A 26819-nucleotide genomic window follows, 5' to 3' on the forward strand; every position below is an offset into this window, starting at 1 on the left:
TCCTATGCTGAAGGTCTGCGGGTCCAAGATGTGCTTTCCCAGGCTCACATGCTGCTTCCTGTCTGTCAGGAGGCTGATAATCCACTGACAGAAGGGTTCAGGCACAGTCAACTGGGAGAGTTTGGAGTGTAGTAGCTCTGGCACAATGGTGTTAAATGCAGAGCTAAAGTCCACAAACAAAATCCTTGCATAGGTTCCCTGGCGGTCTAGGTGCTGGAGGATGAAGTGCAGGCCTAGGTTGACTGCGTCATCCACCAATCTATTGGCCCTATATGCAAACTGCAGACAGTCCAGCAGGGGGTTCGTGATGTTTTTCAGCTGGGCCAGCACGTCTTTCAAAGGTCTTCATGGCTGCAGAGGTCAGTGCGACAGGCCTGTAGTCATTAAGACCAATCATCCTTGTCTTTTGGGGTATAGGGACAATAGTGGAGACTTTGAAGCAGGCAGGGGCAGTACAGGTTTGCAGGGACTGGGTGTCGGCACAGAGCTTGAGGGTAGAGGGGGAAACATTGTCAGGTCCAAGAGATTTCCGGCTTTTCTGTCTTTACAGGCAGGCAGTGACTGTATCGGCGTGATGTGGGCTGATGCTTTACCTACAGGCAGTGTGAAAGCATCGTTAAGGCAAAGATTCATCTCCGAGGAAAACTGAGAACAGGGTTGGCCCTGTTAAGGAGTCGCCAATCCGATACAAGACATTTAACTGCGAAATGCCTGCCCTTTAGTATTGGAGAGATTGAGTGGAGGGTCTGTGCTGTTCCAAGTTTGCAGTGGTTACGGTGTGTTTCCCCAGTGCACATTAACCAGCACAGTTCACCAGCCCTTGTTAGCAGAGGATCTTTGTGCAGGTGTTACCTGAAGCCCAAAGGTTTTGTGGAGGTTCTGCGTTAGGATCGGGCATGCAGCGAGCTAGCGGGAGGGCTGTCAGATCAGATCAGGTTGCCGAGAGGCCGAAGGGCAGATTTTAATGGGTCGTTATTAAACTGTTCCATCTGTGCGGCATCGCCAGCTCTCTCTCTCCCAGATCCCCCACCCCAACTGTCGACAAAGTCTGGCGGAGAAAATGCTCCCACTCATATTACAGGTCTGCTCCGCGTTTTCCCACTTGCTGGGGCGGACGGCGCCTCCTTCAAAGAGAGTGAGAACAGGTCCCGTCAGCTGGGGAGCTGCGACACACTCCCGAGTGAAGCCTCTAGTTTGGCTGCGGTTCAAATGGCTACAAATTCTCATAATTATCACCACCCGGTCACCCGGACCCGGCTCCCAACTGTGTGCCTTGACAGACTGGAACCAACCGCAGAGGTTAAAGTGACAGCATCTTTATTTAAGCCAACCCACCTCAAAAGTTTAACCAGCCTGTTCAAATCCAATCTGAACTTTCCAACCTACCCCCCAAACAGCACATTCTACTTGTTTCCTTCAATCCAGGAAGGTTGTTTAGATAGGAATGTACGGGCTGTCTCAAATTGGTTGACCACACAACTTATAATTCATGTAAATCAATATCGAATTTGAATGGCAGTGACTTGATCATTGACAGGTTAGTTCCAGGCATTCTTGCGTTTTCAAGGCTGGTGCTGTATTGTCAATAATTGAAATCGATATAATTGTGGATTTGTGCAGCCTACAGTACGTTGTGGCCTACTGCTGACATATTTGACGGATAAATTTGTTTATGAATCTCATTGAAATGAATACGCAGGTCCCTATACACACAGCTCAGCTGGCGAGAATGTTTATCCCAAATGACCCATGACCTGGGCATGCGCAGTTGTAATACCGAACTCGCTTATTCACTATTCCCATTTAAGGGATATTATGAGAAAACCGAATACTTTTGCAATCAACACAAGAACATCTCAAGATGGCGTCCTACACATCAGTTCGCTTTGCCAGCATTTTCCTGCACATCATTGTTTATTGAAAGGACATTATTCCACTAGTCTACAAAAATGTTTTTCCTAATTAAGTGTGCGGTCATTATAAAATGTGCTCACACTGATCTGTAAAACAAAGATGATAACTAGGTTGGAGGGGGGGAAAAAAATGTTTCTTTCTTCACAGATAATTTGATCTATATTTTTACTCAACTAGAAGTGCAGCCTTCTGAAAGTCAAAATTCAGAAATATGATTCTGTGACAATAAGTACAGTGCATAATTTTATTACTGCCAGAGAAAAAATAGTTTTCTGAGATTTATTAGCCTTTTGTTTACACCTTAACACTAATCAATTCAAAACGATGAGAATAAAAACTTAACTGGAGTGATTCAAACACGGAATTCTAGGAAATACGAACATAAAAATGGACATAAAAGAGCAGTTTTTAAAAAGCATAACAGCACTGTGTGTGTTCAAACCAGGCCAGAGATCCAATAGTTTTTTTTTACCTTATCCATTCTAATCTACTTCCTTCAAATTTAAGGCTTAAACTGAAGAAAACAGCGATTGCTTGACAGGGGACAATGGATGGTGCTCGAGACTGAGCTGACTCATCTTTTAACACTTTTGCATTCACTCCTTACACACTGGGAGCAATTTACAGACACCAATTAACCTACGAACCGTCACATCTTTGGGATGCAGGAGGAATCTGGAGCGCTTGGAGAAAACCCAAGAAATCACAGGGAGAACGTACAAACTTCTAAACAGACAGCACCAGAGATCAGGATCAAACCCAGGTCCATGACACTGTGAGGCAGCAGCTCTACTAGCTGCATCAATGTCCTGATGTTTCCAACCAATTCTTTAATTTTCATTATCTACCGGTTCTAACTGCCCCCCACCATTAACCTACTGAACATTATTGTTATATTCTTCTGCATTTCTTGTCAAACCAAGCTTGATGTTTTTGCTTTTTATGTGGGGGCAGAGAGCAACAAGGTCAAAGATTGTGGAAGGATACAAATTTGTTGCAGCTATTGGGTCTCATGGATATAGAGTTTTATAAGCGGTGATACTGTTCTTAATCTATCCAAAAGCACGCAGGTCGCACTATAACACAATAAAGCTACGTGTTGATCATCAAGAGGATTAACGAGTGGCTACTCCAACCAAAACCGGATTGGCGAGAAGAATTCCCTTGTGCCAGCTCACTCATTGCCTACTGGATGCTCAGCGAGGCACCTGTACCTGGTTATTCACAAAATGCTGGAGTAACTCAGCAAGTCAGGCAGCATCTCAGGACAGAAGGAATGGGTGACGTTTCGGGTCGAGACCCTTCTTCAGACTGATGTCAGGGGGGCGGGACAAAGGAAGGATATAGGTGGAGACAGGAAGACAGTGGGAGATCTGGGAAGGTACCACCTGTACCTATTGGTCAGCCAGAGTTATTTCAAAGTCACTTCCGGTGATGAATATTGAACCATCACTCTCCTAGAGTACATTCTGCATCTTTCATCCTCGGTGCTTTTCCCCAAATGGCAAAAAGAAAGGAAAACCAATTCATCAACTGATGAAATCAATATATAGTCATCAGAATAAAAGTTATTGCGCCATAGTTACCCCAAAAGGTTGTGTCTTTTATAGGCTCAATTATGCCAACGCCCTAAACTAATTTAGTACTTGGATCTAAGCAGAGTTCATTTTACTTGAACGGGTTAACTAAAACCAGCTGCGCCACTGTGCCACGTCATTTTAATGACAATTTAGCGGTATTTGGCCACTTTTACCAATGTCAGCATTTTCAAACTCAATTTGAATTCTCAAACTGTCATGGAGACATTCAAGGGCTCATTCACAGGATTACTGGCCTGGGCTTCCATCTTTCAACAACAAAACTCCAACATTGCTGTTCCATAAGAGGAATGGCATTGAAATAAATAGTCCTGGAGAAACATCATCCATTTGCATTGGTTACTTTGACTGCTGATTTTGTTTTTAGAAAGACAAAGCCCAACCAAATTAAATTACCAAAGAGGATAAATCTTACATGAATAACATTTGTGTTTTCAGAAAATATATCTTACCCTCGCATATGTTCTTGCTGATAATACAATGTTCTGACTCCTAAACGTTTTGAAGAATTCCGAATCATATCTTTGCTCTGCAACATGAGGCCCTCCAAGGATTTCCTATGAATAGAAGCACAAATTATTGTAACTAAGAATTAAGATTAAAGGTGTATAGTACTAAAGGTCTGTGTATTTTAACTTCTAACCCCAATGACGTGTCTGCCTAGCCTTTCTCAACATCGGAGGAGCATAGGTGAGTGCATAAGCCTCCCATTACCACCGGGAGCAAGTTGACATTTGGCACTTTGGATTTCTAACATCTTGTCCTGTGTATTTGGAAACTAACATTTTTGAATTTTTATACTGCGATTATTTCCCAAGTAACAAAGTTACCTCTTCAATATTGAACAGCAATAAACTTAAACAACCTGCAAAGCTACAACTCTCTTTGGAAGACAGGCATATTATACACATTCATTTGTTTTTCAAAAATCTTGATGCTGGAAATCTGAAGACCATCAGTTCATCAGACAAGGACCCACGATTATCTGAAGGGCGAAAGGTTTTCAATCCAAACCCCTAACTGTTACTCTTTGATAAATTATACCTAGCCTGTTGAAAGTTTCCAGCATTTTGTTTTTATGTTTAATTATTTATAGAATAAACATTTATACTTTATATTTTTTAAAGTGATTTTCATACCTCATATGTTGCTAGGCGGTTTAAGTAGGCCAATAACTTCAATCTACAACGACAAAACTCCTTCTGTTCCAGCGTCAGCCTGAGAACAGAAAGCTTGTTAGGTTTCTGTGTGCCTCATCTTTTTACAGATTGTAATATCTATTTTGATGCTTCCAATACAATGCTTTGTCACATATATGGAATGGTATGCACTAATCACCGGGTGGCGCCAGCAATGGCTGCCTTGCCAACAGTCTGTCTGTCCTTTCTTTTATGTTTAATAGTATGCGTTAAATGCGTGTGTTTAGTGTTCTTTAGCTTGTTTTATGTGGGGGGTGGGGGAAACTTTTTCTAATCTCTTACGGAGATGTGTTTTTTTTCCGTATCATATCTCTGTCCGCACTGCGGCCTAACATCAAGGAGTTGGCGGCCTTTGCTGGAGACCGATTTTGAGAGCTCCACCACGGATGCCTGCGAACTTACCACGACGGAGCTCGCAATCCCTTTGCCAGGGATCAACCTCGGAGCTCCAACCGTGGGTGCTTGCGGACTTTAACATCGTGGAGACCGATTTCGGGGCACTCCACGCCATGAGAATTTCGATTGCCCCGACGCGAGAGTTTCAATCGCCATCTGCGGGAACTTCAACTGCCAGCTGCGGGAGCTTCGACTGCCAGCTGCAGGAGCTTCGATCGCCCCGACGGATGGTTCGACTGCCACGACCGCGGGAGAATAAAGAGGATTGGACTTTTTTGCCTTCCATCACAGTGAGGAATGTGGGGAATCACTGTAGTAAATATTTATGTTAACTTTTATGTAGTTGTGTGTCTTGTTGCTTTTTTTTCATATGGCTGTATGGTAATTCGCATATCACTGTACCCTAATTGGTACACATGACAATAAAAGACCTTTGAAACCTTTGATACATATTTCTGGATACCAGAAATGTACCATGAGTCACAAAGCCAAGCAGCTTGAATTTAACTTTGTATTGACGATTGATGTAACACTAAAATGCAACCTGTTGGGCAATGGTAATATGCTACAAAACAATAAAACCACATTCAAAGAAATAGGGTTCCAAAGAAATAATAAATTTAACCTTAATTGCTGAGGCTGCCTGCAGTGACAAAATTCCAGAAAATATTACTAAACTGGAATTGCATTGGAAACTTTGAGCAATATACCAGGTCAGAGCAGTCATGCAGCTGTTTCCTCAGCACCAGAGACCCAGATTCAATCCCGACCTCGGGTGCTGTCTGTGCAGTTTGCACATTCTCCCTGTGACAGCTTGGGTTTCCTCACACATCCCAAAGATGTGCGGGCTAGCAGGTTCATAGGCCTCTGTAAATTGCCCCTAGGATTAGTGTGAACAGCAGAACGATGATTGGTGTGAAAGATAAGACACAAAATGCTGGAGTAACTCAGCGGAACAAACAGCATCTCTGGAGAGAAGAAATGGGTCAGGTCGGGTCAGACTAAAGTCAGATCAGTCCGAAGAAGAATCTCGAACCGAAATGTCATCCATTCCTTCTCATCAGAGATGCTGCCTGTCCCGCTGAGTTACTCTAGCATTTTGTGTCTATCTTTGATTGAAACCAGCATCTCCAGTTCTTTCCTACACAGATGATTAGTGTAGTCTCTGTTGGTCAAATAGCCTGTTTCCATGCTGTATCTTTCAATCAAATAATAAATAAATTCAATTTTATGTATCGCACAGCCTAATGTCAGACGCATGAGTGACATCTTGGGACATGAAGCTGATTTCGTCACAAATGTCATGTCCCTAGATCTTTCTTAAGCTTATTGTTCTTTCAAACTCAAAATATGCTCCCTAAAAAATGAACATGGAATAGTAGAGATTCAATTAGCTTTTCTTCATTACTAAACTCAATTACCATTGGGCCACACACTCAAATGTGTGCTTACAGCATTTATAATTCTGAGAGGCACAGAAGTAGTGAATTCTAAGAAAGAAATGAGTGCATTTTAGATCATATTTTGACAAGAACAGCAAATAGATATAAAATAAATCCCTGAACTCTTCCATGGCAGATAACTCAGGAACAGAGGAGTAGCAAAGATAATAATAAAATGTTTTTTTTAAAGAATTCTACTCCATTTCTAACTTTACCACTCTCTGTTGGGAACTGAAAGCCGGGGCAATAATGCAACACATGGACTTACATGGAAAAATCCACCATCTGTAGCAGCTCCTGCCTCTTTCTAGCCTCTTTCTCCTTCCTTTTCTGCATCTCTTCAACTGGTGACATGTAATCCTCGTAGGGAATTTCATCAATGTCCACATCTCCAGGCAAAATGAATCTGTTAAATGTGAAAATGAAAAATTCTCCCAAGAAACATGTGGTGTTTCAAATTCCATTATACACACAATTATAAACCTACTACCTTTGTAATGAACTGCAATAATTCTATCAGATAAAAGATTAATATGCCATTTTACTGCCAGATTTTATAACATTGTGTAAAATTATTGCTCCTGTGGCCTATATTTTCCAGGGGTTGCAGTAAAACAGTGGATTTTATGGGTGCTGTAAAGATATCCATGACATTTTCTACTAATGAGATTCAAATAATTAAAGTGGAACCATTGTGCCTTGAATCTTAAGTTCTGGATATGCTGACTTATAAACTGCAACCTACTTACTGGTAAACTTAAAAGTAAAGCAAATCTTATTTGAAATAAATTAGACTAAAACAGGAGTATAGAATACATTAAGATAATTTACCACCTTGCAAACTGCAGTAATATTTTTAATATATAACAAATGAACTATGTAAGAAAAACTAAATAAAAATGACCAAGAATGAGAAAATATTGATCCATGTCAAAACAAGATATGCTTGCCACAAAGTTCTTTATCATATACAAAATAATTTAATGCAGCTTTTAACTAAAACCAAAACAAAGTAATAGGAAAATTTCACCTAGATTTCAATAACTTTGGAAATTTAAAAATAAATGTCATCCTGAGAAATATAACTAAATGTTACATGACACAAGTGGGGAATGAGGAGGAGAAAGTTATACAGCCGAATAATTACATGACAAACCTGCCTCCATCTTCTCTTTTCCCAATGGCAATAAGTGCTTCAAGGTCAGTGCCTCTCAGTCCATACTGAAGCAACTCCCTGGCCGCATCAACATTTCCAGGAACTCTTTCCACACATTCGTGCAGGACCCAGGAACGTTTTTTAATTTTACTCTAAACGTAGAATGAGAAGTTAGAAAACTTAAATGAATAACAATTAAACCGTATAATTTGACAATGCATGATGTGAAACATCTAAAATACAATTCAGAAACCAGTGGGAGTTTTGAGGTAACACTTGCGGGGTTCACTATGAGAGATGAACCTCATAACAATAAAACAATAATGCCAAAACATGTATTGCTCTTTGTTAGAAGGTACAAAAGCTCCAAGTGAGGAATTCACTCATCTCTGAAATACAAAAGGATCATGACAGATGGGACAAGTTATCTGTAAATCCATTAAAGCAAGCTTTCTAAGTGGGTTGGGTTCAAGATGCACAAAGGAATTTTGAGTTATTCGAGCTGAAATTATCTTTCTGTAATCATACAAAATAGAGCAAATATCTGAGCAAAATAAACATTTCTAAAATACAAAAAAATTGTAAGCAAAATGGATTCATGCAAAATTAGGTAATCTGCTGTGAAACATTTAAATCTTATGTATAAAACATACCAGGTAGTCCTGAATAGATGCAATATTGACAAGCGATTTTCTCCATTGTCTTTGATATACCAGGTCACTGTCAAGGTCATAGGCTTGTGCAAGAGCTAAAGCTTCACCATATTCTTCACTATCAATCTGAAGAAATATTATTTAAAAATAAGGCAAAAACAAATAATGTATATTCTGATTTATGATCTCTTAAATCTAAAACTAAAATATTTCTCCCCAATACAATCACTTTTTGTTATGTTTGTTTTAAACAAAGTAATTACATAACAGTAAAAATAGATTAAATACTTTAAATCACTAATTTAGTATAGAAAAAGGGAAAAAAACATATTAGCAGTAATGCTCATCATATAACTACCAGATTGTTATAAGAGAATTCCCAGTACATTAGGAAAGATGCAAAGTGATGGAGTAAATCAGCGGTTCAGAAAGCAACCCATTGAGAACATGGACAGGTGATGTTTTGGGTCAGGACCCTTTTTCAGACTGATTCTGAAGAAGGGTCCCAAACTGAAACGTCACCAATCCATGTTCTCCAGGGACGCTGCCTAACCCATTGAATTACTCCAGCATTTTGTGTCTTTGCTTGGTAAAGCAGCATCTGCAGTTCGTTGTTTCTGCCTGGTATATTAAATGTCCTCCCGTGAAGGACATCTGCTCACTTTAACTGGTCTGCCTTGCCTTCCTTCAATTCTGACAAAAAGATCTTTACTCAAAAATATGAATCCACAACAGACTTCCGTCACTGGTAGATTATTTCCTTCTTTTTTCATTATATTCAAAAAGTTAACAAAACAAAATAATTTGTTATGCATAATTCACAAAATGCTGGAGTAACTCAGCAGGTCAGGCAGCATCTCAGGAGAGAAGGAATGGGCGACGTTTCGGGGCGAAGAAGGGTCTCGACCCGAAACGTCGCCCATTCCTTCTCTCCTGAGATGCTGCCTGACCTGCTGAGTTACTCCAGCATTTTGTGAATAAATACTTTCGATTTGTACCAGCATCTGCAGTTATTTTCTTATACACTTTCTGAAATGCGAGGTCTCAATTGGCATCAAGGAAACAGATTTAACACCTTAAGTGGACATGACATTTACAAGAGTTCAATAGGGCTTTCTATAGTTGGCGAGTAACTAGATTCTCGCAGAGGTGGTGGAGAACGACTGCTCAAGCCTTACTTTACTCAAGTGCTGACACCTCTTGTGGCATAGTCTTAAGAAACGTTTTCCCAAGCAGATTGAAGTTATCAGTGACATATTTGGGGATGCTGAACATTTATTTATTTGGAATCTTAATATTTATCAACACTTGTGATTAATCATGAAAGAAATAAACTTGATAATAATTATGGGATTTTATCAGGTTAAATTGAGAGTGTTATAGTACAGACAACATGTCTGTCATTTTTTTCTTCTGAGCAGCAATAATTATGCTTTGGGGAATTAGTATAATTGATCTGTTTACATTCAACAACAGTATTAATTATCTAGCTGTTAATTTCCTGAGGAGTTGCCTGCACAGCACTGGTCGCAGCCGAGAAATGATACTAAGTTGTACATTTTGTGTATGCTCTCCAATGGGAGGATACTATAAATTGCTGAATGCAGATGCGTACTTAGTACATTGGTGTTATCATTCCAAATATCAGCAGCTATTGGCAAATCAAAACACACAAGGGAAATCTGTTGGAATACAATTTTTAATGCCAAACAAGCATGGGGAGATTGGAAAGCCAACGGCAAAAACCCTCCGGGGAAAAATCTAATACATATTTAAATAGATTACATTTTAAGTGCGATCAAGGAAATGCATCCAAGGTTAAAATTAAGATCGCAAACTTAGATATTTGCAAAATGGGATGATAATATTAAATAAAGTGATTTAATAACTCATTGCCCATGAAAATGGTCCGATGGGCAGTTTGCAGTCAAGATGGTCACAAAACCAAGACCTCCAAAGACAAGCAAAATTATTTTTGGAGAGAGCACATTTTCATTAACACGAATCATTAACTGTTTCTATCTCCACAGTTTTATCTGACTCGTTGCATATCTCCAGCATTAGGTTTAGACTAGACAACCGTTGTCACTAAAGGTTCTTAAGTAACTGAGCAGCAGGCGGAGCAGGCTGTACGGCGGCAGGTTAAATTATTTCCAGACTCCCCCTCCCACAGAATCAGTCAGACCCCCCACATCTCCCTCCCCTGCAATGCAAAGCAAGATCCCACTCAGATTATACTCAAATAACCTTTGCATTTGAACCACAACCCCAATCGGCTCCAAATCTCTCCTGCATTGGACTAGCACCCTTCTCATCCCCCAGAATCAGTCCGACCCCCCCACATCCCCCTCCCCTGCAAGAGAATAATATACATTAATAGATATACAATATAAGTGTGTGTGTGTGTGTGTGTGTGTGTGTGTGTGTGTGTGTGTGTACATGCGTACTACATTCGTTATGCAATGCTGTTCATAGATAAATATAAAAATCAACCAAATTTGATCCAGCACAATTGCCAATATTATTTTGAATTAGATTTACAATAACTCTTCAATATATTTCTTCGTCATTTCCCGTTTTCATCTTTATACTGACCTTTCTTTGATAAAGCTCCTCTGGAGTTGTGGACCTCAAACTTACTAGCCTGTAGGTTTTGGTGATCGTTCGTGGTCGCTTTCGAGGTGGCGCAAATCGCTCCATTTCTGTCAAGTAATACAGGCCTTGCTTTACATAGCCAAAGTATCGAGCCTTGGCAGAACATTCATCATCAGAGTCAGAGTCTTCCTCACCATCATCGTCTAATGAATTATTTTCCATATGATGCCTCTTGAGAGCTAGCTTTACTTCACACTGCAAAGTGCAACAATTCAAATTGTACATTTAAATGAAGGTAATTACCTAGACATGCATTACCTATTTACCACCTGGGTTCAATTTTGGGAAGGAACCTGTAGCATGCAGTAAAGATAAACTATATTTTCTACTACAAAAAATGGTGAGGCTTGCTAGCCTATTTCGGAGGATATTGAAATAGATAATAGAATATACATTACAATGGACCATGGAAGCCTTAAGCATTTAAATATCCACATCTTCTTGTTAAATACTAAACCTAACTTATGCGCCAAGGGACAAGTAAGCAGGGATATATTAAGATCCAGGTCATGCCAATTTGACACATACACAGTTAACATTTGTAAATATTAAATAATAATCTTTCTCATTCAATTCACATAATGGGCCAGATATTCCACTCAGTGGCAAAATAAAAAATACATTCCAAGTTGTTCCCAAAGATCTAGCAATGTCTATAATGTATATTTCTCTTTCCCATTTATCAAGCATGTAGTTAGGGGATCCATGGAAACAAACAAGTTTTCAAATGCTCTCACCAAGGGAAATAACGTAGTTGAGAAAAGCGAGGAGCTAATGATAGATTCTTTGGGATCATCAAAGGTAACAGGCTGAAAACTGGAAGCAAAGTCACAGCAGGTGATTCTCTGACTGACTGAATAGATAAGAATGGAACAAGGCAAACACAGTCTGAAGAAGGGTCGTGACCCGAAACGTCACCCATTCCTTCTCTCCAGAGACGCAGCCTGTCCCGCTGAGTTACTCCAGCATTTTGTGTCCATCTACAAGAGTCAACTCATTGTATGACCGTGACAGTGAAGGGGTGTGATATGTTAAAGATGTTGTCAAAAGCTGCTGACAGGCCATGAACAGGAGGTGGGATACTGATCCTCCTTGACTTTGGTAATCTTGGTTTTCTTGCAGAGGCAGATACCCTGCTGGAGACTTTCATAAACATAGAGATCTGGAGAAGTTGGACAGTGATATACAAGACGACACTGCAATCAAGGATTTTGGGCAGGAAAGAGGTTGGAGATGAGGGATAACAAGGGCTGCTTCTTTATTATGATAGAAATTGGCCTGCAAATGTGTTTTCAGTAAGTTGGAGAGGAAACGTAATCATGTCCACTGAAAATATTCACATATTTGTGATAAAACATTGATTACAATACGATGAAAGACATAAAAAATTAAAAGTCAAATTAAGGAATCATTACACTTTTCTAACAGACCTTGCAAATTTAAAGATATAGACATTCACAAATGTTATACAAATCCATATGTTATAATCAGTACCTCTAAAGTCATAAAGCTCCCGTCATGTACTGCAGTGACTTGAGGTGAAGGTTCAAACCATTCACAAGACTGTCCAAGCAAGTTTTTCAACGTTTTCACAGAGGAAACAGTTAGAGCACCAGAACAGCGAGACAGAATGACTCCATTATCCGCCCACCAGTTTACATCGTTGAGGGGATAAAAAGATGATCTATCTAAAAGATGAGATAATGTAAGAAATCAAGAGACAAGAGACTGCAGATGCTGGAATCTTAAGCAAAGCATAAAGTGCTGGAGAAACTCAGCAGGCAGCAGCTGTGGAGATTAATGGACAGACGATGTTTTGGGTTGGGACCCTTGTTCAGCCTTTTGGAATGGAGAGGCGAAAGTCGGTAAAAAAAAAGTTAGGGGAATGGGTAGGGCGAGAACTAGCAAGTGATAGGTGGATTTAGTGGAGGAGGGATGATTAGCAGATGGGTGGAGATAGTAACAGTGGAGACAAAAGGAAGCAGATGAGGAACCAGATAAGAAAGAGGAGTGAAATGTGAAACCAGAGGGAAGGATCATGGGTGGAAGAGAACAGGGGATTAGGGGAGGGGGAGAAGGGAAACAAAAAGGAAAGCAGGGGACAGGGTAGGGAGGGGTGGGAGATGAGCAGATGGACGTGAGGAAGGAATTGAGTGACAGGGAAGTGGGAGAAAGGTGTGCACATGGAAAGGTTGGGGTGGGGGGAGGCGGAGAGGGAAATGGGGCAGATGAGGAGGGTGGTTACCTGAAATTAGAATGCAATAATAATGCCATTGATTTCTAGGCTACACAAGCAAATTACGAGATGCTATTCTGACAGTTTGCCCGTGGCCTCATTCTGGCAGAGGAGGAGCGAGAACAGAAAGGTCAGTACAGGAATGGGAAGAGGAATTGAAGTGACTAGCCACTGGGATCTCCATCAAGCCTTGCGGACAGAGCAAAAATGTTTGGCAAGATGGTTGTCTACTTTACACTTGGCTTCATCCAACCCCACAGCTGGAGACAGAGAACTTGGCATCAGTTTCTCAGATAGAATTACCCTGATCCTCAGCTTTCACAGCATCATCTTCTACATCCAAATCATTAATCTCCAACTTTTCTACCACCTGCAACATCATCCACCACCAGTTATGTGGCTCTCCACGTTCTGCGGAGAACTTTCTCACCGTGATCACTTGGTTCACTCAACCTTCCTCGGGTACTTTCCTCTGCAACCACAAGGGATACAACACCTGTCACTGCACCACCACTCTCACCTCCATTCAGGGACCACAGCAGCCTTTCCAGTAAGACAAAGGTTTATTTGCACTTCATCCAACTTCATCTATTGCATTCGGTCTCTCAATGTTACCTCCTCAGTGAGACCAAGCATGGACTAAGCAACACTTGCACGCAGCTCACAAAGACCTGCTGGAATTCACAGTTGCTAGTCTTTTTAATTCCCCTTGCAATTCATATAAACATTTTCTGTTTTCTGCCTCCTCCACTGCTGAAGTGAGGCCACATGCAAATTGGTAGAACAGTGTCTCATGTACCACTTTGATAGCCTACAACCCAACAGCATGAACATTGAATTCTCTAATTTCAGGTAAAGTTCTCCTCGTGTATCTTTACCAGCTTTCTTGCCTATACGCCATCAGTCCAAAGGGCCCATGACCCAAATGTTGTCTGTCCATTACCCTGCACAAATGTTGCTTGACCAGCTGAGTTTCTCCAGCACTTTGTTTTCCGTTTGCATAAAAATCCAATCTTTTCCAAGATAATTAAACAAGATAAGTTTAAATAGATTATTAAATATATAGAAAAATAAATTTAATATTAAAAATACCAGGTAGACAAGATATCCTGTGACCAGAGATAAAGGACTAGCCAAGATGTGCTAGCAATTCTTTATTTTTCAATTGTCCATCTGCAGCTTTCTGCTTTTTTAAAAATATATATTTAAATCCAACTGCACCCTAAAGGTTGTTTCATTGAAATCAAACAAATAAAAGAGTACAGGACTTTCAAATGAAAAGTTTGCATGCTCATTAAATAGAATTGAAATACAAAAGATTTAAAAAATTGAATTATCCATTCAATCTTGCAAAATCCGATGGTTACCAAAACTAAATTCTCAAAAATGTTTCAGAATATCTCTTACCCTTCATTTTCCTCCTCTTTTCCACTGATTTTGACCACTCAGGATTAATGGCATCAAACCCATCCTGGGAAAAACATTTGAAAGTAAAACATTTCACTCATACAGAAAAAAGGATCAGTAAATTTTATACAAGAAGTTTTGCTGTCCTCTTATAGCTGTTATAAAAATTGTTCCCATCTTGATCATTGCTCTCGACTGAGAAAAGTGTGTTTTAAAAATTATTTTGTAGCATTATATTTAAACTGACTAAAGTTCCTGTCTGAGTTACCATGAAATGGTCCGAATTAAAAATGTCCTAACCATGGGTAAAGTGTGCGCTGATTAACTAATGTACGCTACCAGTCGGTGTTATATTGCATAAATAATAGAATCCCAAACACTAACAAAACAATATTCATACATCTCAAAAATTGTCTTTCCACTGAAAAGTAATAATAAATGTAGTTTGAATAAATTGTCCAGACCTCGGAACAAAACTAATTCACCACCAATAGCAGACACAGAATGATGTATACATTTCTTGATCAAGATCAGAACCATTCATCAGATTGAATATTAATCATCTTCTGTCTTCATTGGTGCCAAATGCTTTTGATGCACATTTCCAGCACCATCAGCACCTGGGTTTTCATCATAAACTCCCTGGATATTTTCAAAGCAGGGTGCACTTACAGCTTCAGCGGATTAATCAACCCAGAGGACAGTGTTCTGCAGCCATCCCAAAAGATTTGTGCAGTCACGTGGCTTTGGGTGAGTGATTGCCAGGACCCAAGCCTGAAATTGTCTGTTAACCTTTTGACCTGTCCCGTTATCAAAGGCCTTTGAAGTATTATTGAACGTCTTCAAAAGGTACAGTTGAAATACATTGGAATAATTTACAATAAAATGTAAAATAGCAAAATATTTCAACCTGCTAGAAATGAATTAAAAATACCTAAAAATAAAAATAAACGACTTATCCAAGGCTCCACATTGTCGGCACCCCATTCAAATTAATTGGGATTCTGTATCAAACAGCCCTGGTGAAAAGTTCAAGAACCTGATGCATAGTTTATCCATTCCCTCAACTCTGCACATCAACAGTCCTCTGCTGGGTACAATGGCAAATCCAGCGATGGTCTGTTACTTCATTGTTCCACCCAATAGGTGGGAACATCAAGGAATTATAGAACTGTGTGACCAAACCTGCCAATGTTAGGTGGGGGGAAAGATTCAATTGCCTTCTGAGCAATATTGGCCAAGGCTCAGCAAACGCAATGATGGTGACACTCAGATGGCGACGAGTAAGTCAAAAGGAATTCAGAAAAGGTACACCAGCTGACGTTTTCAATGCAAAAATAACTTGTTCAATTCAGTTTAATTGATAAGGCTTAAGGAAAAAATATAACCAATTGTTAAATGCCAAGGACATAATGCTCAGTTAGCTCAGACATGTGTGTTTGTGAAATTCATGCACTTGATAGGAGATTGGGATCAACTGTCTGGGCAATTAACACCGTTCATATGCAGAAGATAAAGGAAGGGTTTAAGTACTTTGGACAGAATCAGACCGAGGATAAGCCTGGTCTTACGAGGTAAACGTGCCACAATGTCCATCCTCTGTAATTAGACAATACTGAAGCATTTACAATCACATTCAGCCAGAAGTGTGGAGTCGATGATTTCTTCAGAGAAATCAGTCTTTTGCAAATTTGAGCAAAGGCTACGAAACCAGGCAATATTCTGGCCACAGTCCTGTAAACCTGTGCTTCAGAACTAGCCATTCTTCAAAACAAGATTTTCAGTAAAGAAACAACACCGGCATTTACCCAACAGTACAAAAAACTGTTCCGATTACAAAAAGAAAACAAATCCATCAGAATAGCGAGGAAAAGTGCCTTTAACAATGCTAATGCTGACTCCACAATATCTCACTCACTCAGCAACATCCCCTTTACCTGGATGACAGCTACTTCAACAAGTTCAACACTATCCAGGACAAAGCAACCTGTTTGATTTGCATAACATGCGCTACTATAAACATTTACTCCCCCCACCACTGGCTTATCATAACTGCACCTTATATTATCTACATAATGCATAGCAATTACTCATCATAATTACTTTGAAAGCATCTTTCATGCCCATGCCCTTTAGGATAGACTGGAGCAGCAGATACTTGGAAGCATGAGCAGACAATGGCGCTTTTCAGAATTGCACACCATCTCGACTTGGAAATATATTGACAATTCTTCATCATTACTGGTGCTATACAATAACATTGTAAGATTATTGTTGTTAAGAGGATTAACTGAAGGAATTCTGAAAGACAGTTTACGGTTCGAAAGGAATTATGAATGACAATATTTTACCCTAACCAGCAGTATTCACCTCCAATTCATAGATTAAAACTGAGAGTGCATGAACAAAATTTAATACTAGTTATGAAAGCTTACCAGCCCCTTGGCTAGGATACAAAAAGAATGGAGGTGTAAATTACAGCAAGGACAATCTTGAGAGCATTGTAAATTTAGTCTTCAATTACAATCAAGTCATTGTAACTACATTAGTGTCACAATGAAAGATTGCAAATTTGAAAACCCAGCGCCATGGCTCAGTTGGTGAAGCTGCTGCCTGACAACTTCAGCAACAGGTTCAATCCCAAAGCTCTGATGCACAAGGACAATAGACAATAGGCGCAGGAGGAGGCCATTCGGCCCTTCGAGCCAGCACCGCCATTCAATGTGATCATGGCTGATCATTCTCAATCAGTACCCCGTTCCTGCCTTCTCCCCATACCCCCTGACTCCGCTATCCTTAAGAGCTCTATCCATCTCTCTCTTGAATGCATTCAGATAATTGGCCTCCACTGCCTTCTGAGGCAGAGAATTCCACAGATTTACAACTCTCTGACTGAAAAAGTTTTTCCTCATCTCAGTTCTAAATGGCCTACCCCTTATTCTTAAACTGTGGCCCCTTGATCTGGACTCCCCCAACATTCCATATTCGCTTCATGACCAAGTGCTTTTCCCAAATCCCAGAGACCTGTGAGCTGATAGGTAAGCGGTAAAATTTGGAAGAAGCGAGAAAGTTGTGGAGAAAATTGGGAGAGGAATGGGATACGAATGCGATACGAAACACAGATTTGATCTCCTTCTCTGTTGTAAAGAAATATGAACATGTGTTACTCTGGGGTTGCCAACTTTCTCACTCCCAAATACGGGACAAGGTCAGTCACCGCCCCGCACCCCATGTGACCTCACCCAGCCAGCGGCCACGTGCTCCCGCTCCACCAATGGTAGCCGCCCGGGCCGGGAGGAGGATTGCTATTCAACCTCCGTTCGGCAAACACACTCGGCCCCGCTCCCTGAACATACTCCGTTAGCCTACACTGTCCAGGCCTCCAGCGGCCCCCGGGCCTTAAGTGTCCGGGCCTACAGCCCCCCCCCCAAGGGCCGAATACGGGCCAAGGGCGGTCGCGTGCAGGATAAAGCAATTTAGCCCAAAATGCAGGATGTCCCGGCTAAGACGGGACAGTTGGCAACCCCAGTTACTGTCTGCTTCAAACATTCTTCTCCACGATTTAACTTAGCAGAAGGAAAATTACAAATATTTCAATTGCCTGAAATAAAGCTCTTTTGAAACACAGCTTCAAATACATACAAAAGAGAACTCTAAATCTCTTAACTTAAATATCTTTTCATACACAAAAGTCCAAATTTCTTTCTCCTTTTGATTAAAAGCAATACATTATGGAAGTACATTTCTTTTTCATCCATATTAAAAATAAATTACCTGCATTTCCTGCCTCCATTCTTTCTGTTGCCTCAAAGAAGGTATTTCCCATAAACTCAGTTGACCAGAGAGATGGATGGCTGCCAGGAGCGTCCCATCAGGAGATAAACTCATTTTGAAAACACCATCCTGCAAAATAGGATCCAAGAGGCAAAATATCATCACACTACCCCACATCAATCCAAAGACTTCCTGTAGAAGTACATTTACCTTTTACTTTGTATTGGCATGTCCTCAATATTACTGTTCGTTTTACTAAATTGTTAAGTTTCTATTCTATAAAAGCGACCCAGAATTTAATTCTGATGACAACACGAGCAGTCAGTAAGTTGTTTTGAAAAAATATATAAAGCCATGATTTAATTGTGGTCAACAAGCGGACCGGCAAAGTTTTATAGTCACTATTAGCAAGCTGCAAACAGAAAAAAAACAAAGCTTTATCAACATTTAAATTGAATGGAAAAGCAACCAGGCAGGCTGTCAACATCTGCCTTGATACCTAAAGGTGAATAATATCACAGAATTTTCTATTACTTAAGCTATAATCCTCTGATCCTTAAAGGCCAATCACACTATTAAACATAAAATAAACTGTCATTAATCCATAAATTATACGATATCCCACCCTGCTTCCTGTAAAGACTCTATCCCCTACTCCCAATTCCTCCGTCTACTCCGCATCTGCGCCCAGGATGAGGTATTCCATGCCAGGTCATCTGAGATGTCCTCATTCTTTAGGGAGCGGAGGTTCCCTTATTCCATTATAGATGAGGCTCTCACTAAGGTCTCCTCAATATCCCGCAGCTCCACTCTTCCTCCCCCTCCCCCCATTTGTAACAAGGACAGAGTCCCTCGTCCTCACCTTCCACCCCATCAGCTGTCGCATACAGCACATAATCCTCTGACATTTTTGAATGGGATTCCACTACTAGCCCCATCTTCCCATCTCCACCCCTTTATGCTTTCCGCAGAGACCATTCCCTCCGCAGCTCCCTGGTCAACGCGTCCCTTCCCACCCAAACCACACCCTCCCAGGCAACCGCAGGAGATGCAACACCTTTCCCTATACCTCCCCCTCGACTCCATCCAAGGACCCTGACTGTCTTTTCAAGTGAGGTGGAGGTTCACATGCACATCCTCCAACCTCATCTACTGGATCAGCTGCTCCAGGTGTGGACTCCTGTATATAGGCGAGACTAAGAGCAGGTTCGACGATCGTTTTGCTGAACACCTCCACTCAGTCTGCCTAAACCTACCTGATATCTTGGTTTCTCAAAACTATAATTCCCCCTCCCATTCCCACATTGACTTTTCTGTCCTGGGCCTCCTCCATTGTCAGTTGGAGAATTGGACAATTGGAGAAACACACCTCATATTTCACTTAGGTAGATTACACCCCAGTGGTATGTACATTGACTTCTCTAACTTCTGTAGCCCTTGCGTTCCCTCTCTCTCCATCCCCTCTCCCTTCCCAGTTCTCCTACCATTCTTACTGTCTCCAATTACATTTTATCTCTCGACCCGAAACGTCGCCCATTCCTTCTCTCCAGAGATGCTGCCTGTCCCACTGATTTACTCTATTTAAAAAGCATTTAGACAGGTACATGAACATGCAGAGTGGATGGATATGGATCACATGCAGCAGGTGGGATTAGTTTCATTTGGCATCGTGGTGGGCACAGACTTCATGGGCTGAAGGGACTGTTCCTATTCTGTACTGTTCCATTTTCTCAGAATCAAGAAGAGTTAGTTACAGTATAGAGTTCAATACCAAATTATATGTAGAAGTAAAATACAGAGAACGAAAGATGTTTTTTTTTTAAAAAAGAGCACATTAGAAAATGTAAATAATTTTTTTTTTTTTTATCATCTTCAACCTTAAAGGCTGAGAAGCTCATCTGAAAGGAAACCTGCTACCTGGCATGCAGCCCAACACTGCAGTTGTATTATGAACAGAATTAAAAATACATTTCCAAAATATATTGTGCAAGTTAAACGTATCAAGACATTTTAATTTTAGTCTTGTTAACATTCAGATTAGGTTAAAATAAAAACAGAGTCACTGTTAAGAAATTGGCAAATGCTCCCTGACACACTCTCCAATTTACTGAAAACACAGACATCTATTGCTTGAATCTATTGCTTCAGACAAAAGACTGCTTCAAAATTCAATCGATAACAAGGTAAGTATATGTGACAAACTCGACTCCTGGACAGACTTCGATACCAAATTCTGCATAAGTCAATTCACTCCATCACTAGATGTAGCTACACAGATGAACATTAGTTTTTTCAAATTACCCAGCATAAATGGGAAATCACTGCAATTTTGTTTGAAAAATTAGTGGAAAGCAGATTAGGAGTAGCAGATTAAGCTGAAGAAGGGTCTCGACCTGAAACGTCACCCATTCCTTCTCACCAGAGATGCTGCTGTCCCACTAAGTTACTCCAGCTTTTTGTGTCTATCTTCGGGAAGCTAAATTACTTTGTTTATAAAAAGTAAATTTGCTTACATGTTTCTGTGTGCATTTTCAGGAATTTTTCGTTAACTTGACTTTCTTTTATTTTTAAAGAAGTAATCATGAACTCCAATTTTAAGTTAAAAAAAAATATCACCACTATTAAATTACCCTCTACTTTGACAGTCAGAAAACTGTTAATGCTTTACAGGTGTTGCTGGATTAGGGATCGCTCATTGTGATACTGGATGTTCAACTTCCATTCAAGCTGCAGCTCAAGTCTGGCTCGGTCTGGTGATACCAAAGGTTGCAATTCTGTGCACTGGAGACCAGATCAGCAAAATGTGGTCAATTAACAGATGCAAATATAATTAGATTGTATTCATACTTTAGTATGCTCACATTGAACCCATAATGGGATTAGATTTTAAGAGGTGCAACAAAACCAATTTTTAAATCTTAGCAATAATTTTATAACCATACCACAAAATGCACATTTATCATTATTTTTTGCTGCTCCGTTCTCCTTGCTACATGACTAAATTCACAAGAAAAAATGTCCTGCAGTGGCTCTTTCTGACTTGAAATATGAAGCCAGCAAAATAGATCTAAATTTAAGTGTCAATTAGTTTGCAAACAAATCTAGCAGAATAAGAAAACATGGTGGAGCAAGAAGGGCAACAGAGGGGTTAAAACAAAGAGGAGAGAGGTTAAATAGAATGAAATGAATGTATGTGAGTGCATGCACAGACATACACAGCTTTTATAGATCAATAGAGAAAAAATGAAGAAGATAGTTGGAGGGTAAAACAGAAAAAGGAGATAGCCTGATGCTGGGGAAAGAGTAGGGGGAGGAATGAAAAGAGAATTGTACATAGAACGCATTTACCTTTACATTATCACTGCTTTTTATGTAATAAAAGGATGATCTAATGGTCTAGTAAAATAGCATTAATTATTTGGGGGGTTTTTCTAATTGAAAACCAAAAACAACTGAAGTTCCCTTGACTCAGCAGCCTACACAACCACATTGTCCATACAATCTTACCTGCTCTGGTTGCCGTCGCCAGAAGGGTCGAATGTTCAGCATCCGTAATAAAGATCTTTGACACTGGCAGCAAAGCACAAGATGCATGTTAGTTGAAAGTTTAAATACGATTTTTTGATATAGAAATGTTGAGAAAAATTTGTTTCTGCAAGAGTTACTTTAAGTGTAATCATAAGATCATAACATGCAGGAGCAGAATTAGGCCATTCCACCCATTGGTAACAGAGTTTGTAATAATGTGTTTGTGACAGTGACTCTACATCCATGCATGGAGGGACCTGAGGCGAGGAAGCTCGTGTTATACATGTCCTACACTTGCGTTTCATTTACACTGAATAATCCTAGTAGGCCAGGCCCGAGGGGAAAAGAAATGCACTAATACATGCAACTCCCCTCATGATGCTAAACATTTCTATGAACTGAAGGGGTCTGGTAAGGAGAATTTTTCATGCAGAAGATATCACTGAGAGGATGGCCAGATTATCGTCACATTTCTATTTTTATTTGGATGACTTGTTATAGTTTTGAAGCACTTATTTGACCTTCACAATATTGCCTATTTATGAACAGTGGATCCACAGCAAGGTACCTTTTTAGTATCTGGCAGCGGCACGGTGGCGCAGCTGGTAAAGCTGCTGAGTAACAGCTCCAGAAACCTGGGTTCAATCCCGATCATGGGCCCCGCCTGAGTAGAGTTATCTGCAAACTCTACGGTTATTTCTCTGGATGCTCCCGTTTCCACCCACATCCCAAAGATGTGCGGGCTGGTAGGTTAACTCTTCCCTATAAATAGTTCCTCATGTATAGGCAAGTGATAGAATCTGGGGGTGGAGGGAGTTGATGAAAATGTAGGGAGAATAAAATGGGATTAACGTAGGATTAGTGTAAATGGATGGGCAATGATCAGACTCAGTGGGTAGAAAGGCCCGTTACCATGCTGTATCACTCTAATTAAAGTGAATATTACAGAGGAGCAAATTAAACTGAACAATAATTCCTATATCTTACTGCATATATGAAAACCATGCAGGTTGGTGAGGAATGATGGCTTTGCCGTATTCCCATGTAGTAACACTGATTACTTTCATGTGTAAAGAAAACCTTTTAAAATGGAATTTGAAATTCTTGGGACAGATTTGGAACTACATAATTTCAAAACCATCTTTTGAAGAACAACCAAGCAAAATAATCAATAGATCTTAATTACAACACATAGCCCATTAAATTCACAGCTAGTTAACTTCAATGTACTCTAAATTCTGATAAGAAGTTCAAACAGTAATTTCACATACAATTACTAATCAAACTAAAACTGATTATGCAAAAACCTATCCAACAGAAATAGAACATTTTCTACTTACAGCACCAACATCATCTTCACAGTTGGTGACCTGCTTGTAAAATGGTGCAGCAGAAAGAAGACGCCAAGATGTTATTCCATAGCTCGTGGCTTTTGAGACGCCTTCTTTGATTTCACAGCCTCCAACGAGCAGCAGCCTATATTCATATAAATTATGCACTGAGAGTTTAAGATCATTTCATGTAAATGGAAGATGAAAACATTAAATACTGCTATTATACTATTCATTCATTATTGTATTTCAAATTAAAATTTTGTATCTCTTTCAGATCTATAGTAAATTAGTAATGGATTAGTAATGATTATTTTGAATTGTTTTTTGAATTATTATTTTGAATCAGTCTGAAGAAGGGTCTCAACCCGAAAAGTCACCCATTCCTTCTCTCCTGAGATGCTGACTGACCCGCTGAGTTACTCCAGCATTTTGTGTCTACCTTCAATTTGAACCACATTTTATTTTCCTCCACATTTTGAATTATTTGGTTATATTGCTCAGGTACTATTTCTTCCCTATGTTAAAATCACAGAGGTAAAGCAAACTAATATTTTATTGATCATTGGAGTTTTGTTAAAATTCATTCAACTGGATTTCAAGATTTTGCCAGAATACAAATTTCAAGTTATTGGAACAATTTGATTCAAAGATCTTCTACTACCTCCACTCCCTCCACCCCAGATATCTTTCAAATTGCAGTTGCAATAGTTGAGTGCATGACAGTGCAACCTTGTTGCTTCGACTTCCTGACACTTTATCATATTCATGAGTCCCACTTTATAAGAATTTAGATTCAAATTAAGAATGATTGGGAAAGAGAACTTAATCTTACTATCCCTATTGACAATTGGAATAAAATTCTTCGACTTGTTAACTTTTCTTCTATATGCGCTAAACACTCTTTGATACAGTTTAAAGTCGTTCATAGGGCTCATATGTCCAAAGATAAACTGGCTCGTTTTTATTCCCATATAAATCCTATATGTGATAGATGTCACTCTGAGATAGCTTCTCTTGGTCATGCTCTTCCTTGGAAAGGTACTGGAAAGACATTTTCAGTACTTTGTCTACGGTTTTGAATATTGATCTACAGCCCCATCCCATTACTGCAATTTTTGGTTTACCAATGATAGACTCTACTTGTTTATCTCCCCCCATTTGTCGGATGATTGCTTTTCTTACATTAATGGCCAGAAGATCTATTTTGTTGAATTGGAAAGAAATCAATCCTCCTACTTTATTTCATTGGTTTTCTCAAACTATTTCATGCTTAAATTTGGAAAAGATTAGAAGTACTGTTTACGAACCGTCGATCAAATTTGAGCAGACTTGGAGGCCATTTATTCAATATTTTCATATCATGTAATGTGACCTTATTCCAACCTTTTTCGTTCTTCTTGATATTGCTTTATGCAAGTAGAGGGGATTGGAGTGGGCGACACTACTATGTTTTCGTTAACCACCTGGTACAGTCTGGTTTTTTTTTTGTTGTTTTTTGTGTTTTTTGTGGGGTTTTTTTTGTTTTGGTTTTTTTTCCTCTCTTTTTTCTTCTTTTTCGCTCTCTTTTCGTTTTTCTTTTATCCTTATCTTTTTCATATATATACCGACATATCTTCTAGGTATAGATAACAATTTGTTTTACACAACCTGGGGATATTTATGTTATACATTGCCATTGCTTATGCTTATGTATTCCCTTATATTTATCCACTTATGTATTTTTGTATGCCTATTGAAAATACTATAAATAAATTTTTTTTTTAAATAAATAAATAAAATTTTAAAAAAATGTATCAAAAATAAAATTGCCCTGCACCACAAAGAATGTAAATTGTGAATTGGTCTGTTCAGCCCTTGTACTTAAAAAAAGGAACATGAAAATTAAATATCCCCACTTAAGGGCTAACGGAATTACTCTTAGGGCTAAAGGAATCAAGGGATATGGGGAAACAGCTGGAACGGGGTAGTGATTTTAGATGATCAGCCATGATCATATTGAATGGCGGTGCTGGCTCGAATGGCTGAATGGCCCATTCCTGCACCAATTGTCCATTGTCTATTGAATGGCGGTGCTGATCGAATGGCTGAATGGCCCACCACTGCACCCATTTTTCTATGTGAAAGAGATCGATCATGCATCACACTTAATGATTGAATTAATTTCACATCTTAGCAATGATTTGATATGCTTCTTGAAAAAGTTCAAAATAAAATCAAAGCAAAACATTCTTAATACTTTGAATATTATACTTCAAGTGAGTCAGTTAACCATTTATCCAAATATTTACAAATTAGAGCCAGGTCATCTGTGCATTAGAAAGAAATTCCCCCCAAAGCACTCGACCCACACAACATGGGGTAGTCTGGAGGTTGTTAATACAGTTTGTCAATAATATGCCGATATGGTTGTGTGCTTTATTGCAACTGAACGTGTGCATGGAATTGAAGTTGACCATTATGCAAAAGTCATTCTAGTCAATCTATACATTCATTGTGACTCTAATAGAAATTAAAAAATTAGATAATAGAAAAGGGCATATCACATATGTTTAAACTTAAGATTTTGTATTGGTATACATCAAATAATCTGTAAGAATATTAAAATTAAGAAAAAAACAAAACTAAGTTTACCTGTGACCAGAATGATAGATCACTGTGATAACACCATGAGAATAATGGTTGTTAAAGTTGAAGCTGTGTTTTTCTTGAAAACCTTGATTGGTTCCAACACTGCACAGGAGGAGCAAAGACACGAGAATTACAATTTTTAGAAAGGTTTCTAAAAAGCAGCTTGGATTTTGACGTAAAACCTAATAGGCTATCAGTACATCGTTGTCAAGGAGGAAATCAAGTGCAACTTTTAGATTTAAACTTTGAGTTACATATGGAAATCATTGTTCAAATTGCCTAAACATACTAAGTTTTACTGCACAAGTAACCAATAATAATAATAAACATTTATTTTATATAGCGCTTTTCCAAGTGCTCAAAGGCGCTTTACAAAAACAGTCATGACATAAAAACAAACAGACGAACTGTCCTGACGCAGACGCGGCGAACAAATAGCGCCAGCGTCCTCTCACGTTTGCAGTAGACAATAAAAACACAAGACACACAATTACAATTTTAACACAAACAGCCATCACAATGATTGCTCCAGGCACACCCTCACTGTGATGGAAGGCAAAGAAAAGTCTTATCTCCTCCTCATTCTTCTCCCGTGGTGCCACGAGGCGATCGAGGCTCCCGGCTTTTGAAGCCCCCACCGGGCGATGGAAAGTCCCAGGGCCGAGCCGAGCAGGCCGATGAAGGTCCTGAGCCTCCACCGGGCGATGGAAAGTCCCAGGGCCGAGCCGAGCAGGCCGATGAAGGGGCTGAGCCCCCACCGGGCGATGGAAAATGCCGCGGCCGAGCCATGCAGGGCGATGGAGGTCCTGCGAGCGGGTCGATCAAACCTCGCGCTCCGGGGCGGTCGAAGCTGCTACGGCTGGAGCTCCCGAAAGCTGGTCGCCAGCCAGGGACCTGCG

General features: G+C 39.8%; 1 protein-coding gene across 1 annotated transcript in view; it reads right to left on the reverse strand.

The window, feature by feature from the left end:
* Positions 1-26819, reverse strand: part of nbas (NBAS subunit of NRZ tethering complex) — a 191864-nt gene that overhangs the window by 146459 nt on the left and 18586 nt on the right. Inside the window, exons 9-20 of the mRNA XM_078399277.1 lie at positions 25924-26022; positions 23299-23434; positions 21938-22000; positions 18431-18559; positions 14657-14720; positions 12508-12701; positions 10954-11208; positions 8359-8484; positions 7706-7857; positions 6818-6955; positions 4652-4730; positions 3965-4069 (exon numbers count right to left, since the gene is read on the reverse strand). Coding sequence (XP_078255403.1) covers positions 3965-4069; positions 4652-4730; positions 6818-6955; positions 7706-7857; positions 8359-8484; positions 10954-11208; positions 12508-12701; positions 14657-14720; positions 18431-18559; positions 21938-22000; positions 23299-23434; positions 25924-26022 — 1540 coding nt within the window. The remainder of the gene's footprint in view (positions 1-3964; positions 4070-4651; positions 4731-6817; positions 6956-7705; positions 7858-8358; positions 8485-10953; positions 11209-12507; positions 12702-14656; positions 14721-18430; positions 18560-21937; positions 22001-23298; positions 23435-25923; positions 26023-26819) is intronic.

The sequence above is a fragment of the Rhinoraja longicauda genome, chromosome 5, assembly GCF_053455715.1.
Source record: "Rhinoraja longicauda isolate Sanriku21f chromosome 5, sRhiLon1.1, whole genome shotgun sequence".
NCBI lineage: Eukaryota > Metazoa > Chordata > Chondrichthyes > Rajiformes > Arhynchobatidae > Rhinoraja > Rhinoraja longicauda.